A 14,718-nucleotide genomic window follows, 5' to 3' on the forward strand; every position below is an offset into this window, starting at 1 on the left:
GTACCAGCCTGACCCGCTGCCTGAAAAGCCTTTCACACCAGTGCAAATGTGACTCTGTAAGGCTTGGTGGGAAGAGAAAGCTTTTTCAGGGATGACGACGTCCCAGGGGAGGAGTGAGGTTTCTTCCATGAGCGAGTTAGCTCGCAGTGGAGATCCTCGAAGAAAAGGAGAGGGCTCCTCCCTCTGGCCAACCGACAGATATCTGTCGTCAACCTTTGAACCCTTGGGGGCCTCTTGTTCCTGCGGCCAGTCGAGTTTGAGCCTGTCGACTGCCTTAGTTACCGCCCCGATTAGATTGTAAATCGTCATAATATCGGGAGAGGAACGCTCCGAGGCGGTGTCTAACCCCGCAGAAACAAGGGAAGCCTCATCCTCCGCCGGCTCAGAAGAAGTGAGGTGGCACGCTCATGGTTCGGCGAATGCACGGGAGAAACGGACGGATCCGTCTCCCGTGCCTCAGCAAGCTCAAACCGCGAGCCCCAGAATGAGGAAGAGGTGGCTCGGTCTCATTTAAAAAAGGCGAGCCGAGCACGTTGAACTCCGAATTAATAAACATCACAGAGTTCACAGTCTCGCTCAAGTCCCTGGGCAGCATGGTCAGCCCCCAAGCATTCAAAGCAAAACTCATGCTTATCGAAATCATAGAAGATCCTCTCACAGGGAGGAACACATCCCCGATCAGAGTCAGTCATGGTTTTATTTATTTTAACTCAGAGAGTGCTTGGTAGAATCTTGGTAATATCTTTTTTTTATAGTAAAGACTTTTGAAAACAACAAAAAGGGAGACTTCTCCCTCACAACACATGCACACACAAAGCGGTCCTTGATAACAAAAGAACCTGATGACGTGTACGCATTCACGCGTATTTATAACCAGCAGGTGCGGGTGTAATTAGCCACATCACCTGCCAAGGTTATTTAAAGCCAAAATCATTTTTGCCATGTTTGACACACGAGCTTCACAACCAGTCGAATAAAGACTGTTCTCCCATAGCATTTGAAACGCAGTATCGAGAGTAGCTTTTGATAGGGAACTGTGGTTCTGAAGAAAGACAATTAATCCCTAAATGTTATGTAACTGTTCTTGTTACTTAATTTTTTCTGTAAAATAAACCGAAGCCAATGTGACATTAAACATATCTTTAAAAAAAAACGTGAGAACAAATAATTGGCACTAAATGTATTTCTGAGAGAACTGCTATTAGTAGTTACAGTCTAGAACAAAGTCAGTGACAGAATTGCCGGAAATGTTGCCCAGCAAAAGCTCCCAAAGCCAGACATGAGTAAAACGAAAAGTTGCCCAAAATACAGCAGGATTATTATTATAAAAAGGGCTTTTGCACACAGCCACAATATAATTCAACAAAATGAGACATGATACACTGACAATTTTTAACCTCTGGGATGATGGCTTCTCTTGTAAGCTCGACCATTTTGAACTATTTACAGGTTGATACTGTAATGTACACAGATGGTGGTATCATAAATGTTTTTGTTATTATAAAAACAGATGGTATTGAAAGTCTTCCAAGTCTTTATAAGTACACATCCTGTTTACCTTACAAAATTATTGAAGTTAAATTCAGACAAGTTGAAAAAATTACACACCATAAATATGTATTATGCTGTTTTGTAATTAACAGTATGATACAAAATTAGATGCAATTGTATAATTGTATATTACAATATATTTAAATATAAACAAATATGTGAAGCTACATTATAATTCATAATACATCACCTATGAAAGGAGCTATGGCAATTAAATAGAGAACTTGGCTCAATGTTGTTTGCCGTCAGAAAAACTGCAGCTCCATGACTCATACCTCATAGGACATTTTACTTCCATGATATTCACTTGAGAATTTATGATGAAGTCTAAACAACCTCAAGTCGTCTAAAAATCATATGCATATGTTTAAGTAATATATCAAAATACAAAATAATTATGAGCAATGCCTTTTAAACGCACAACTTAAATATTTTGCGCAATTTGTTTCATTATGAATACATTTTAAATATATTTCTGTTCTATATATTTGACGTCTGAAGCGTAACACATCTTTAACCTTTGAGCTTAATCATCCCAGGTGGCAACAAAAGAAAGTACTCAATCCCTTATAAAACGTTTAGTATTCCCTAGCTAAAGCCACACAAGTGCATGTTAAACCCAGCACAGGTTTCCCCACTCAATCTGCTTGGGCAGCAACCTGACATTACATAAAGCTAAAGTTAGGTCTTGGGGATCCCAGCACTGAAGTCCATTAAACATTTAAAGATGCAGCATTGTATTGCATTGCATTGTAGCCTAAGCCTGCATGATATTACCTCGGATTATATAAGCGAAAAACACTCAGCATTAGTTTCTATAAAATATTTCATGGAACTGAATAAAGAAAACATAAAATTGTTAATGGGGTAAAATCCATTCTCTTGACAACAACAATGTGTGGATGTTATCATTCTATCGTTTGAAATCTTCATAGAAACGACAATGAATAATAATGTGATTTTAATAATGCTTTATATGCCTATGATTGCATCTCATAGGGGTTTCTATTTAAAGTTTGTACTGTGTTGTTTGGGGAAACATGCTTTTGTGCAGTCCATCTCCATGCTGATGCCTTTGTAAAACAAGTTTTTATCTGTGAATACAATGCCTAAACACGTTCACAATCTGTGGTCGCATTCCTGTGTTCTCAGATCCGATGCGAAAAAACATTTTCATTATCATTGCGACAGCTCTGAATCGTATAACATGAAATACATTGAAACACAGTGGTCATAAAGAGGTTGGCTAAGGTGATGCTCTGCAATTTTAGGCTCAACTCCTTAAAGGTTATTATGCAAAGCAGATGGGCAATAAACATGGTAATTTGGTCTGAGGTCTTTCAAAGAGAGTGGGAGGTTCATTAAAGAGCGCACGAGGGCTGTTGGCTAAGACTCGAGTCGAAATATGGAGCAAATGAAGCTTGTCTTTCTTTTCAGTTGCAAGAATCACTGGTGTTTACAGCACAGCAGCAGACAAACAGATGCAAAGCACCCTCAGGCAGATCTCCTAAAAACTACAGATGCCGAACAACACCGAGGATTGTGAGCCTGATGTTAAGAGCACGTTCATAGCATCTTTATTTGCTTCAGACAACTGAGGAGAGAAAGGATTTTTGACTCTTCGAACATTACCCCAAATATTATCTCAATTCTTGCTACACCTATTTAGTTTAGCTGAATCCTACTGTGTGTTTGAAAATTGGCCTTTGCTGGTTTCAAGTATTTCAGTGAAGTTATATTCCCAATGATGTACAAATTTTAACAAAATCTCAAAATAAGGGTTTGAGCTTTAAGGCATGTGTTTAAACATAAATGCTCCTCGGAATTAGGACTTTGGGAGATTTATCCTTTATATAGCTGTCTTAGGAGAACTTTCCAAAAAAAAGTGCAAAATGTATTATTTAACTAACATGTTTTTTCCAAAAACTTTGTAAACGCTTCCAAGGAACCCATCTGTGGCTTATTACAGTCTCCTGCGTTTAATAACGAAGGATTATTGGCAAGACCAATGCAAACCACAAGAATAATGAAGACTACGGAGAGGCAAATCTTGAGATCTGGAAGAATCCTGGCTTAACCTTTCAAGGCTATTTGCATGAATTCCATCAAAATAACACCGGGGAAGGGAATGATGTAAGCTCGTTGTGTTAGCGATGCACGGACTCATAACAACCGGTTCCATTCTCAAATTCGTATTTCTTCTCAGTCAATCATCTTTATCTTATTTCCTCTGGTTTCCATTCAGCGACTCACCTGTCTGTCCAGCTTCTGTTGTCGCAGGTTAGTGCCCTCATCATCCAAGGTGCTAAGGAAGGACAAAAACGAGATTAATGCAGAATCCTCACCAAAAGAAAGAGAGAGAGAGAAGCACCACAGAGATAAAATTCAAGCAAACTGTGCTTGTCGTACTAGAGGTCATATGAAGATAGCTCTGTGTAGAGAGAACACAACACAATGCATCACTGAGATTCAGCAGTAGTTTACAGAAAGGCAGTCTTCACAAAACAACTCTTGCACACAAATAGAACATGAATATCAACTGATTTTCATACAAAAGATTTTATGGAAAGAGCTAAAAACCTAATACACATAAATATCTCTACGCAGAATAACAAACCCATATATCCAACTATTAATACTTCCTGATGTCTGCTGAGACCCTGAACACAAATAGATCTTCCATTCAACAGCCCTAAAGCCCAGCCTATGTGCTAGCCTGATCTCATTGTTAATACATAGGAATTTGTACGTAAAGTTTACAAGCACTAAACATACATTTTTGTACGTTTTTATTGATGCTGAAACATTGAATTTGGACGTTTTACAAAATTGTAAAACTGATACAATGCTACAGTGCTGCTATCTGTGACGAAGCAGGCGAGAGTCAATAAGCGTTCGTAAAGCTATGACACCGGCGGCAACTTAATTAGTATTTGTAATGAGCGCTTCAGCGCTGGTTTTGCTACTAATGGTTAGTGATGGTGAAATGAAGCTTTTCGAAGCATAGAGGATTTCCCCTCAAGTGTATCATAAAATGGTTCGTTACTCAAAGCTTTTCAAAATGGTGCACACTAGCGCCTTCTTGTGGTAAAATTGTGGAAAAGCTGTCTGTGTATGTTTATATTTTTTATGTTTCATGTAATACGTCACTTCATATCAATATAATAAAAAAAGGATGAGTCAGTGTTAATGTAGCACTTAGGCCTAGGCTTTACAGTCCTGCTCACCATTATTGGCACCCTTGGTAAATATGAGCAAAGAAGGCTGTAAATTAAATCTGCATTGTTTCTCCTTTTGATCATTTATTAAAAAAAAATACAATATTCAAACATTTCATTAAAGTAAAACAATTTGAAGTAGGGGGAAATATCACATTGAGATTTATTTTTCTATAATCACCCTGGACACAATTATTGCTAACCCTAGAAATTCTTATGACTAAGATACCTCCCAAGTATATTCCCATTTGATATTTACATTTTACATATTTACATACAGCACACCAAGGTGACTAGAAACATGACGTTGTCCAGTCATGACTTCTTGTTGCACAGGAGAATAAATATTAGTAACACAAAGCCCAACCCCCCTTAATCATTTATCACAATGAATAAAACCAAAGAATATAGTTCTGATGTGCAGTACAGTTCTGTTGAGCTACACAAAATGGCTTTAAGGAAATAGTTAAAACAATAAACAATGTCATTTCCTACATCAGGGCAATGATCAAGAAGTTTTAATGGATTGAAAATGTTGAAAATTAACGTAAAACAGGATGTGTGTCTATATTGTCTCAATGCACAACTAGGAGAAGAATTTGAGTGGTCAAAGAATCTTCAAAGGGCACAGATGGAAAATTGCAGTAATCAGTTGAATTTGGGGGTCAGAAAGCATTTAATAAAAACAAAGGAAAACTTCACCTCCATCACCACAAGTTGTTTGGGACCAGGGGCGGAGCCAGCCGATTTTGCCGGGGCTTCAGCCCCGGATGTTTTGAGTGTAGCCCCGATTCCCGAACGAGAAAAAAAAAAATCCCTTTTTTTTTTTTTTTTTTGAGCCTATGTAAACCCGCGAAATCATAAGTTGTCCTATTTGCGCTTTGGCTTTGCACGTACTGCATAGTGCATACAGCCTGTAAAAATAGACCTTAAAAATAATCTAGCCTAGAGTATAGGCTACATTTCTTTGCTGTCGTTTCTTCCTGTTGAATATGCAGCAGGTAGGGGAGGAGCTAGCAGCAAAGTCAAGTGTCTGAGAGAGTGTTGTTAATAACGACAGACAGCGGGCAGGAAAAATGAAGCAAACGAGACTTTGGGGATTTTTTGGAAAGAAGTCAGCGGGTAAGAATTCATTTTTTTTTATCCTTTAAATCTAAAGATCATCATCTGGATGTCTTCTTTCACTGTATGTCTATTTGTTTAACTAGCTAATAGGGTACTAGCATCACTTGTATGTTACTAGCATCTGATAGAAGTTAGTAGGGGTGTGTGCCAAAAAATCGATTCACAGAAGAATCTAGATTCTCATTTGCAACGATTCAGAATCGATCTGAAATGTCCAATAATCGATTTAATAAATTAATTAGGGCTGGGCAAATTAACGCGTTAACGCGGGCGATTCATTTTTTCAGCTTAACGCATTAAAAATATTTAACGCAAATAACGCAGCGTCCGTTTTTATATCCATTTTGCTTAGCGTTACATGATCATCACGCTTATTCATGTAAATACTTCCAAGCGTGACAAGACACAAGAGAACGCGCTGTATGCCAATGTCCTGTGTGTGTGTGTGTGCGTCTTATGTCAGCTAATCAAGGGACACACACACACACACACACACAGACTACAGCAGGTGATAAGAAAGACTACAGCAGGTGATGAGAGAGAAATATAACTAATATAGAAGGACATACCAGATAGACAGCAAGAGGTGAATAGTGTATGTTGTATGTTGACTCTGTGTATATGTATTGAGCATAATGTTAAAGATGTATAATGTTATCATGCTCAGTTGAGCAATGGTTATGCTCTTCATATCCAAAAAAAGGTTGTGCTCAGTTGAGCACTGAGAGGATGTTAGCCTGCCTTGAAGATAATGTTAAAGATGTATTTTGACTGAAAGTAAAGTGTTACTGACTGTAATAAAAAAAAAAAAACTCTTCGAGTGATCCCTGTATTTGCATTAAATGTTCTGGGCTAAGCCCCGGATGTCCTTCAATGCTGGAAACGCCCCTGTTTGGGACACTGTTCAAGAAACAAATCTCCTGCTCTTATGCAAAAATAAACTCCACCATATTAATCTTCCATACTGGAACTTCAACCAGGACTGAGCAGTATGGCCATATGGAATGAAAAACAGTTTTTTTAGGCAGCAATAACACAAGATAGGTTTGGTGCACACAGGGATAGAAGAATGCCCCATATCCACAGTTAAATATGTCACCAGATCTTCATTGTTGTGAATCTATTTTTATACCAGATATTCTGTACATGTCATCATGTTTTATATCAAATATCGACAAGTAAAACAATCTAAACCTGGCTTGCTCTGCTAGAAACATTCTAATAGGTCCTGGTTAGATCGCCCATCAGCACATTGGTTCAAATAACATCAACATCAATAAAAAAATGGGTCACTGAACACAAAATCAAGATCCTACCATAGGCATCCCTGTTCCCTGACCCGAACCCTATAGAAAATGAGGGATATGAACTGAAGAAGGACCAACATTTGAAGGATCTGGAGAAATTCTTTATGGAGGAATGGACTCAGATGACTCTCAATGTAATCTCAAACCTACTCAGACTGAAAAGAAAAAACTCTGATTTTCTTGTATTTAATTCACCCCGCAACCTTAATTTATATGGGTGCCAATAATAGTGGCCAACATATATGGAAAATTTTGTTTTTTCCTCAATGTGATATTCCCCCCACTTCAAATTGTTTTCCTTTAATGAAATGTTGGAATTTTGTAGATTTTTTTAATAATTACCAAAAGGAGAAACAATGCATATTTATTTTTACAGCCTTCTTTGCCCATATTTACCAAGGGTGCCAATAATGATGAGCAGGACTGTACATACTGTTTGAATAACTGATAGGACTAAATTTTAAAATATTAATAAATGCATTTGTCTTAATCCTGTTAGTTCATAATCGAGGCTCATGTAAACATAAATGACAAAATTAAATTAAATTGTTGTATAACTGTGACGCTTTTGTGAACTGGGGACTTTTTAATTTTGTGGGTAATAGAAAATCTAAAGATTTATATTAAGATTTACAACCCTGATAGCACACACCATCTGGCGTCTGTCTGACATCTGCATTTGCATCTGCAAGGCATCTGCAAAACATAGTTTGCTCCTCAGCAATGCGTCTCGGACACTGCTGTCAGACGTCATATAGACATCTATAAGATGTCTGTAAGATGTTTATGATTTAGAATGAATGTAAAACGACTCTTTTGAAGATGTTTTGCAGATGTAAATGCAGACGTTGAATAGACGTGAGACAGATGGAGTGTGCTATCTGGGAAGTCTTGTTTATTGTAAACGAGTTGGCAGCAGATATCACACAGAACCGAAATTATGTCATAACAAGTAAATGAGTAAACTTTAATAAAATGCATTTCAAAACACAATTGAAGTGTATAATAAAGAAATATAAAGAAATATAATAAAATAAATGTTAATGCTGCGATAACGATATTCATAAGGATTCATTTGTAAGTCTGTAAGGTTGTTCATTATAAATAATTAACGTTCTACGTGTCGTCAATACGTCAGTATTGTACATTTAGATGCTGTAAATACGTCACTATTTTGCGTTTTAGTTTTGGTGCACACTTAAGTAAATATATGTTTTAAAGAATTCCCATGAGATTACGTTTTATGGGCAAAACCGTATATATATAGTCAGTGTAAATACCATATTATTTTCATAAGAGAGAGATGCTGTTGCTGCGTTAATCATGCATCTGACTCACTGTTGTCTCTTAGGTCCTGTGGGGGGGGCTGTGTCCTCTCATTGCCTTCAATCAGCTATGACACATTCACTCCAGACCCCCTTTGCAGTTGTGCTGCCTGTTATTGGCGAGCCAAAGCTTTGGTAATTAAATGCCAATGAAGGCCTTCCTCTGTAGATGTGACCGGTCGTGTGAGAGGGCAGAAGTGTGAGAGATCCAGGGTGCTGGGGAAAAGGGGTTTGCACTCTGGGGGTTTCTATAACCCGTAAAGCATAATATCGTATTAGTATACTGCAGAAAAGTGCAGTCAGGTCCATCAAGCCTGTCGGAGGAGGAGTGATAAAAGTAGTGAAGCTGTATCAAAGTTTAATGTTAAAATGAAATGCTATTTTCCATTTTAAATGTTCTGAAATGTTTCAGTTAAGCAGGCCTAGTGTTTTAAGGTCATCAACCGTACTATAAAATTTTTTTCCTAAGTTAAAAGTGCATTACAAATTCTTTTTTCGAGGGTGCTCTGTGTGGAGCCCCACCCCAGAGAATCAGAGAATCATCAGTCTTTGTAGAATGAAGATTGGCTTTTTTCACTGGAAGGCGTAACTGCCTTCGCTTTAGCGGCCATATAAGCATTGCATTGCCTCCCTATTCAGTGTCCTTTGTAACACATGGCTCAGCCATACGCACAGAGCGCAGACAGAACTCACACAATAAATTGTACAGGTAGTGACTAAAATGACTATGACTAGCTAACACCTTTCAGGGCTCTCTAGGATAATTCTAGCACCAAAATGGCTAGAAGACGCATCTCCATATTAACAGTCACCACATGTCATCACTGACTGCTGCATCTTTTGGCTCTGAATCAAAAGCTACACCAGAAACACAACATGTGTGTTGGGTAGTGGATCTGGAATATGAATTACCTTTTTACCATGTGATTTTACATAGAAGGTGCAGATCACAAATGTTCAAAATGACAGCCTCTGATTGGCTAAAAACAGCATCACTTAGTCATGTTTGGGCAGTTTTACAGAGCGACAGGCGTGTCATTTTTGCATGCAAATAGAAACATTACAAAATAGCTTACAACACCAGCAGAAAACCTGCTGGATTTACTAGCATGATTGACTTGCTAATGTGACCCATTTGCTAGACCAGGACCAAACCAGTACTAACCAGTCTTGATCTCTCTCACCAATACAGACTGCACACAACTGTCTCCTTTTCTATTCAAACGATATCACACTGTCTAGAAAGACAGCCAACATTAACACCCATTTCGATCACATGTACACTTGCATGAAAACACATGCGGCCACGATTGAGATGATGAAGAACCCAAGTGCATGGCAGTCGAAGGGTTAACAAAAGATTCAATAATTTCAACAAAAATCCCACAATGGGGAAAACATGATAACTGAAAAAAGAATACAAACCAAAAACTTCCCACAAGGGGGACAAAACAAAGAAAGTACGAGAATTAAATGGTGAATTCAAAATACAACTGGGAACAAGAAACAAACTGGTAAACAGGCAAAGGGGTAATCCACAAGATTACAGGTTACAATCCACCGACACGGAACAAAGGGCACTAAGCGGAGATATAGGGAAACGCTAACCAGGGAAGGTTGGACATGGACGGTGAATAGGATTAAACAATAAAGGAAACTAGTGGGAAGATGACACAGGAAAGTGAGAGGGATGAACACTAATGGGGCGGTAACCAAGAACAAGCGGGCAGGGCTTAAAGACGCGACGCCGGCGAGAGAGCATGGCATTACAAAACCAAAACCCTGCCCTACTTCCACATAAAACACATGGGGATGTCATGATCCTGCTACAAGACCTTAAAATCATGATAAGAAGAGGCAGGATCATGACACATGCCCACTCATACACACTCACTCATAAATGCAGACACCCAATTCAGTGCTCTACACTAACTCAAAGCTGATTGTGAAGAAATAGTCAAACTCATTTGCACAGCTAAAAACAGAAATGTTTGCACGCACACGGTGTAGTGTTAGTAGTCAAGGGTGTCGGTTCCCATCAGACAGGCAAATAATGACATAAACAGAGCTATTTAAACGTGGGTCAACAATCTCATTAAATTAGGGATGAGAGATGAATTGATATGTTCTGACAACTGCCTGAAATGTGTGTTGGAAACTCTCTACCTCATCAGGAGAGCTTCACTGATGACAGTGACAATTCACTTTGTGCATGCGTGTGTGTTTTGGTAAACAAATATACCAATAAAGTTTAACCTCATAGGTTATTTTTTTAGAAGCTTATTAAATGGAACTAAATTATGTTTAAAAAAGTAAAAATGTGGGATAGGTTTTGGGTTAGAATGGTGGTTAGGAATGTCAATGGAAAGTCTGCATAAAACGTGTAAACCCAACATTATAATGTTATAGTCTGTTCCTCATACAAAGCTGTCATATGGTATGAAAGACTTACAGTGGAATTTTATGGGGATTTATTTTGTATGGAAACAATAATAATAGCTTCAACGTCAAGTATATTTCAATTTGATGAAGTAAGCCATCTTTTCACAGCACTTTAACATTTTCTTTTTCTTGCAGTGAAATATTATTTGGAACCAGTGGCGGGGCTAGAATTGGGGTCCAATGTGGCACTGAACACCCCTGACATCCAATTGGCCACCCTGGGTACCACGCCATCCCAAAATTTGATTCGCTACTTATGTTGATTGACATCTGATTTCACTTCTCGTTGAACAAAGCTTTTATTTTGACGTTTTGCGGCAGTGCATGTGACGTCAGCGCAGACGAAATCAAGCAAGCAGTTTAGTACTTTCTTTACTCTGTTTAGAAGAGAAAAAAGTTTTTGTGGGATGGACTGTACATTTCAAAATCTGAGATTTCTTTTTAAAGACGACGAAAGAGAGAAAAGAAGCAAATGGATCGGTGCAATTTGCTAAACAAGTGGAATATTAAAACGTACACGCTTCCAAGCCATTTCAAGTCTGAATAAGCCAAGTCATTTTGTTTAGTTGAACCATTTCTATCTAATATCTATCTACTTTCTAACGTTACACCTTTATGTTGCGTAAATGTAAAGTTTCCCAGCGTTTTCTAACTTTAGATAAATATAGTCTTGGGAGAGATTCCCTATTTCTTTTATTTTTCTTAGCAGGTGTACTTCATATAAACTTTAGAAATACACATGAAGGAAGCATAGTATTTTAAACAAGTTTCATTCTAGCCTTGAGAATAGAATTTCTAAACATTTTCTTGTGTAAGTTAATGTTAGGCTCTATTAATGGATAGTATCGGTTCCCAACGTAAACGAATTACATCAGGGTCGGAAATTAACAGAGGCTTTGGAAGAAGATGACAACAAAGTAAACAAAAATGCCCTTCAAATTTAAGTTAAAAGGGGACAAACATTGCCTGGATAATAAACTAACTACGACAGTAAATAAATAAAATAAAAAAATAAAATTTGGTGAAAATGAATGATGAATTTCATTGACAGCATTTTTTCTCTGCTTCATCTTTGAGCATTACAGCCAATCAATTTCATCGTATGAATATACTGGAAATCAGAGGCATTTAAATGAAGAGTGCTGAAGTGCGCCTCGCTCACAAAGTTTATCATTAACAAAAGAATACTGATACCATGTAAGAAATTGATTCATTATATAGAGGAGACAGCTTTCTCAGCTTGTTTTGTAAGGTGTAAAACGTTTTCATGTATTCTTATATCTAAAAGTAATAATCAAGATGACAACATCAACGGGAATAATCAGCATCAATGATTTAGTGTGAATCTTGCAGTCCTATGGAATTAGTATACGTTTTATATTTATAACATCTGATATATAATGCTCTATCCACATCAGTTAAAAACACCTCTGGTGCTGCTTTGTTTCTGTGTAAATTAAACGAGTGATCAGGATGAAACTGTTTTTAAAATTTCCAACATTTATATTTTATGATTTATTTAATCTACATACATTTTGAATTACATTAATCTCATTACGTTGTGCAGTTGTTTTGTATACATTTGTCACATTTGTGACAAACTCTGGGATGTAAATGATCACTTGTAACTCTAATCTGCTATGCTATTATTTATTATTCCATGCCAGGTCAGGTTTACACACAAATGTTCTGTTGAGGTCTGTGAACCACCCCATATATAAAACTCTAGCTCCGCCACTGTTTGGCAAAGTATTTTTATTTTGATTCTCTCTTTTTAAGAAAACTCAGAAATATTTGCTACAATTAACAGACTGGTAAGATGTGATATACAAGAACATTTGAAAGAAGAAACTCTGTAATGAAAGAGGAGACCTGAACTGTTACATTTTCTGGTTATCCAAGGATGCTTCTGATGGCAGGATAAATTTAATAATAAATCTTTTTGCAATTATTTTTTCATATTTAACTACTTCAGGGGATTGCAACTGGAATTCTTTTGGGTTGGTTAACATTTTATTGTAAAATACATTTAAAAAAATGCTGTTGTGTACTAAGAGCACATATTGTGCAAGACACAATGTACAGTATGTTTGTTATGTACTTTGGAAGCTTGCATAAAAGTGTGAAATACAAAGACAGTTTTCTTGTCTATGTTTGAAAACAACAAGGTCCTTAACCTCATTTGAGTTGTGTGTGATTGTGTTTGTACTGCTTGTGGTCTACCAGAGCAGATCCGCTCTTTAATAAACTGGCTAAGGCTCTGAGAATTATTGTTTGAGATGCAGAAGGTCCAGCTGAGGCAACCTCTGCCCTGCCAGCATGATCTCTAAGCTCCATTCATTTTTCATATTAGGCCCCATCTGCTGGGGAGATATTCATCACACCGCAAAGCCAGACATGAAAGGCCATATGAAAACGTACATTTGCTGATCGAGAAGGGCTAACTGCAGCCCGTAACATGTCTAACACAAGAATCTGGGCAGGTACCAAAACTACTGAGATCAATTAAGATCTTGATGTATTATCATTCTGCTTGTAAGCCAAATAAATTGTTAATCTACTTTTATATTTGGACCGTTCACATTGTTTAAAGGCAGCGGCTAGTTTAAATAGCAGTATGTTCTTGATTTGCTTTCTACTGTATACTAAACGAAACAGCTGTATATTATTTGGATTAAGTAGCTAGATGCTATTGGTATTTTTAAATAGTGGCAAATAACATTACTATTTGCGCCTCACAGGGCTAAACCGATAAATAAATAAATAAATAAATAAATGCGTGCAATACAGTTTGGCAGGTGCATTAGACAGAGCCGCCCGCTTGTTTATGTGAAGTGCGTTTGTCATTGTGCTTGTTCGTGTGTGAGGTTAACTGATGCCACACCACTAGCCTATTTATTTTTGTTTTATTTCGTTTTCACAATAAAGACTTGTTTTCCGGCTGCATCGAGTCCATTGATATAACGTTATTATTTAAATATGTCCTTTGCTTGTTCTGCATGTCTATGAGCAGGGATGCACATAAGAGGTGCGCATGCGCTAACAAAAAAAATGTGCTCTGTAATTAAGTGTAGACCGCTCATTTGCGTACGGACATTGTTGAAACCTTTTGATGTACAATCACTGTTTAAGACCGACTAAATGTAATACTGGATAAGATTTCCGTTTGAACTGAATGCTGCTAAAACTACTTATATCTCATTTGTTCCAAGTGTTAAACGGGACCTGGGTTTTAATTATGAAAAACTGAGTTTTGGTAGCTCCGACCTTGTTGGTTCTGCTTTCGTTACTAGAGGAGCAAGCGCCACACGCAGCCTCTGTAAATGTCTGGATCTGCACTGCGCTGCGCTGCACACCTACCAAAAAATTACTTCTCATAAACTTTCTAAAAGGACAAGCTGTTAAAACTTGACACTTGCACGCAGCTTGCACCGCAAGTCTCCATGTGCGCTCGCAAGTGCACTTCCCAGCAACCTGCCAAAAACCAAAAAGGTTGTCATTTTAGGTTTCAAAATTGGTGTTTAAAATGTATATTTACTAATGTAAAAAGAAAAATAGGAAATAAATTGTCATTGTACTTTAAACTAATATATATAGTATTTTCCCACTTATTTTGTTTTTTGTTCATTAAAAAGTAAGTACATTTTTACTTTTATTTTTATATTTTGTCACAGTATGTGCAATGTCAGCACCAAACCGAATTTCCAGGTGCTCTCTTGAGAACCAGATAGAAAACTTATATGCACCCCT

The 14,718-nt window shown here is 37.5% G+C and overlaps 1 protein-coding gene across 5 annotated transcripts in view; it reads right to left on the reverse strand.

Moving 5' to 3' along the window:
- The window catches only part of tub (TUB bipartite transcription factor), a 75,582-nt gene that overhangs the window by 19,492 nt on the left and 41,372 nt on the right, over positions 1–14,718 (reverse strand). For 3 of the 5 annotated variants that reach the window (XM_056752084.1, XM_056752049.1, XM_056752059.1), the window contains exon 2: positions 3,805–3,856. The exons of the other annotated variants lie outside the window; for them this stretch is intronic. In XM_056752084.1, the coding sequence (XP_056608062.1) occupies positions 3,805–3,856 (52 nt within the window). The remainder of the gene's footprint in view (positions 1–3,804; positions 3,857–14,718) is intronic. 5 annotated transcript variants of the gene reach the window in all.

The sequence above is a fragment of the Triplophysa dalaica genome, chromosome 1 (assembly GCF_015846415.1).
Source record: "Triplophysa dalaica isolate WHDGS20190420 chromosome 1, ASM1584641v1, whole genome shotgun sequence".
In the NCBI taxonomy this organism is placed as follows: Eukaryota; Metazoa; Chordata; class Actinopteri; order Cypriniformes; family Nemacheilidae; genus Triplophysa; species Triplophysa dalaica.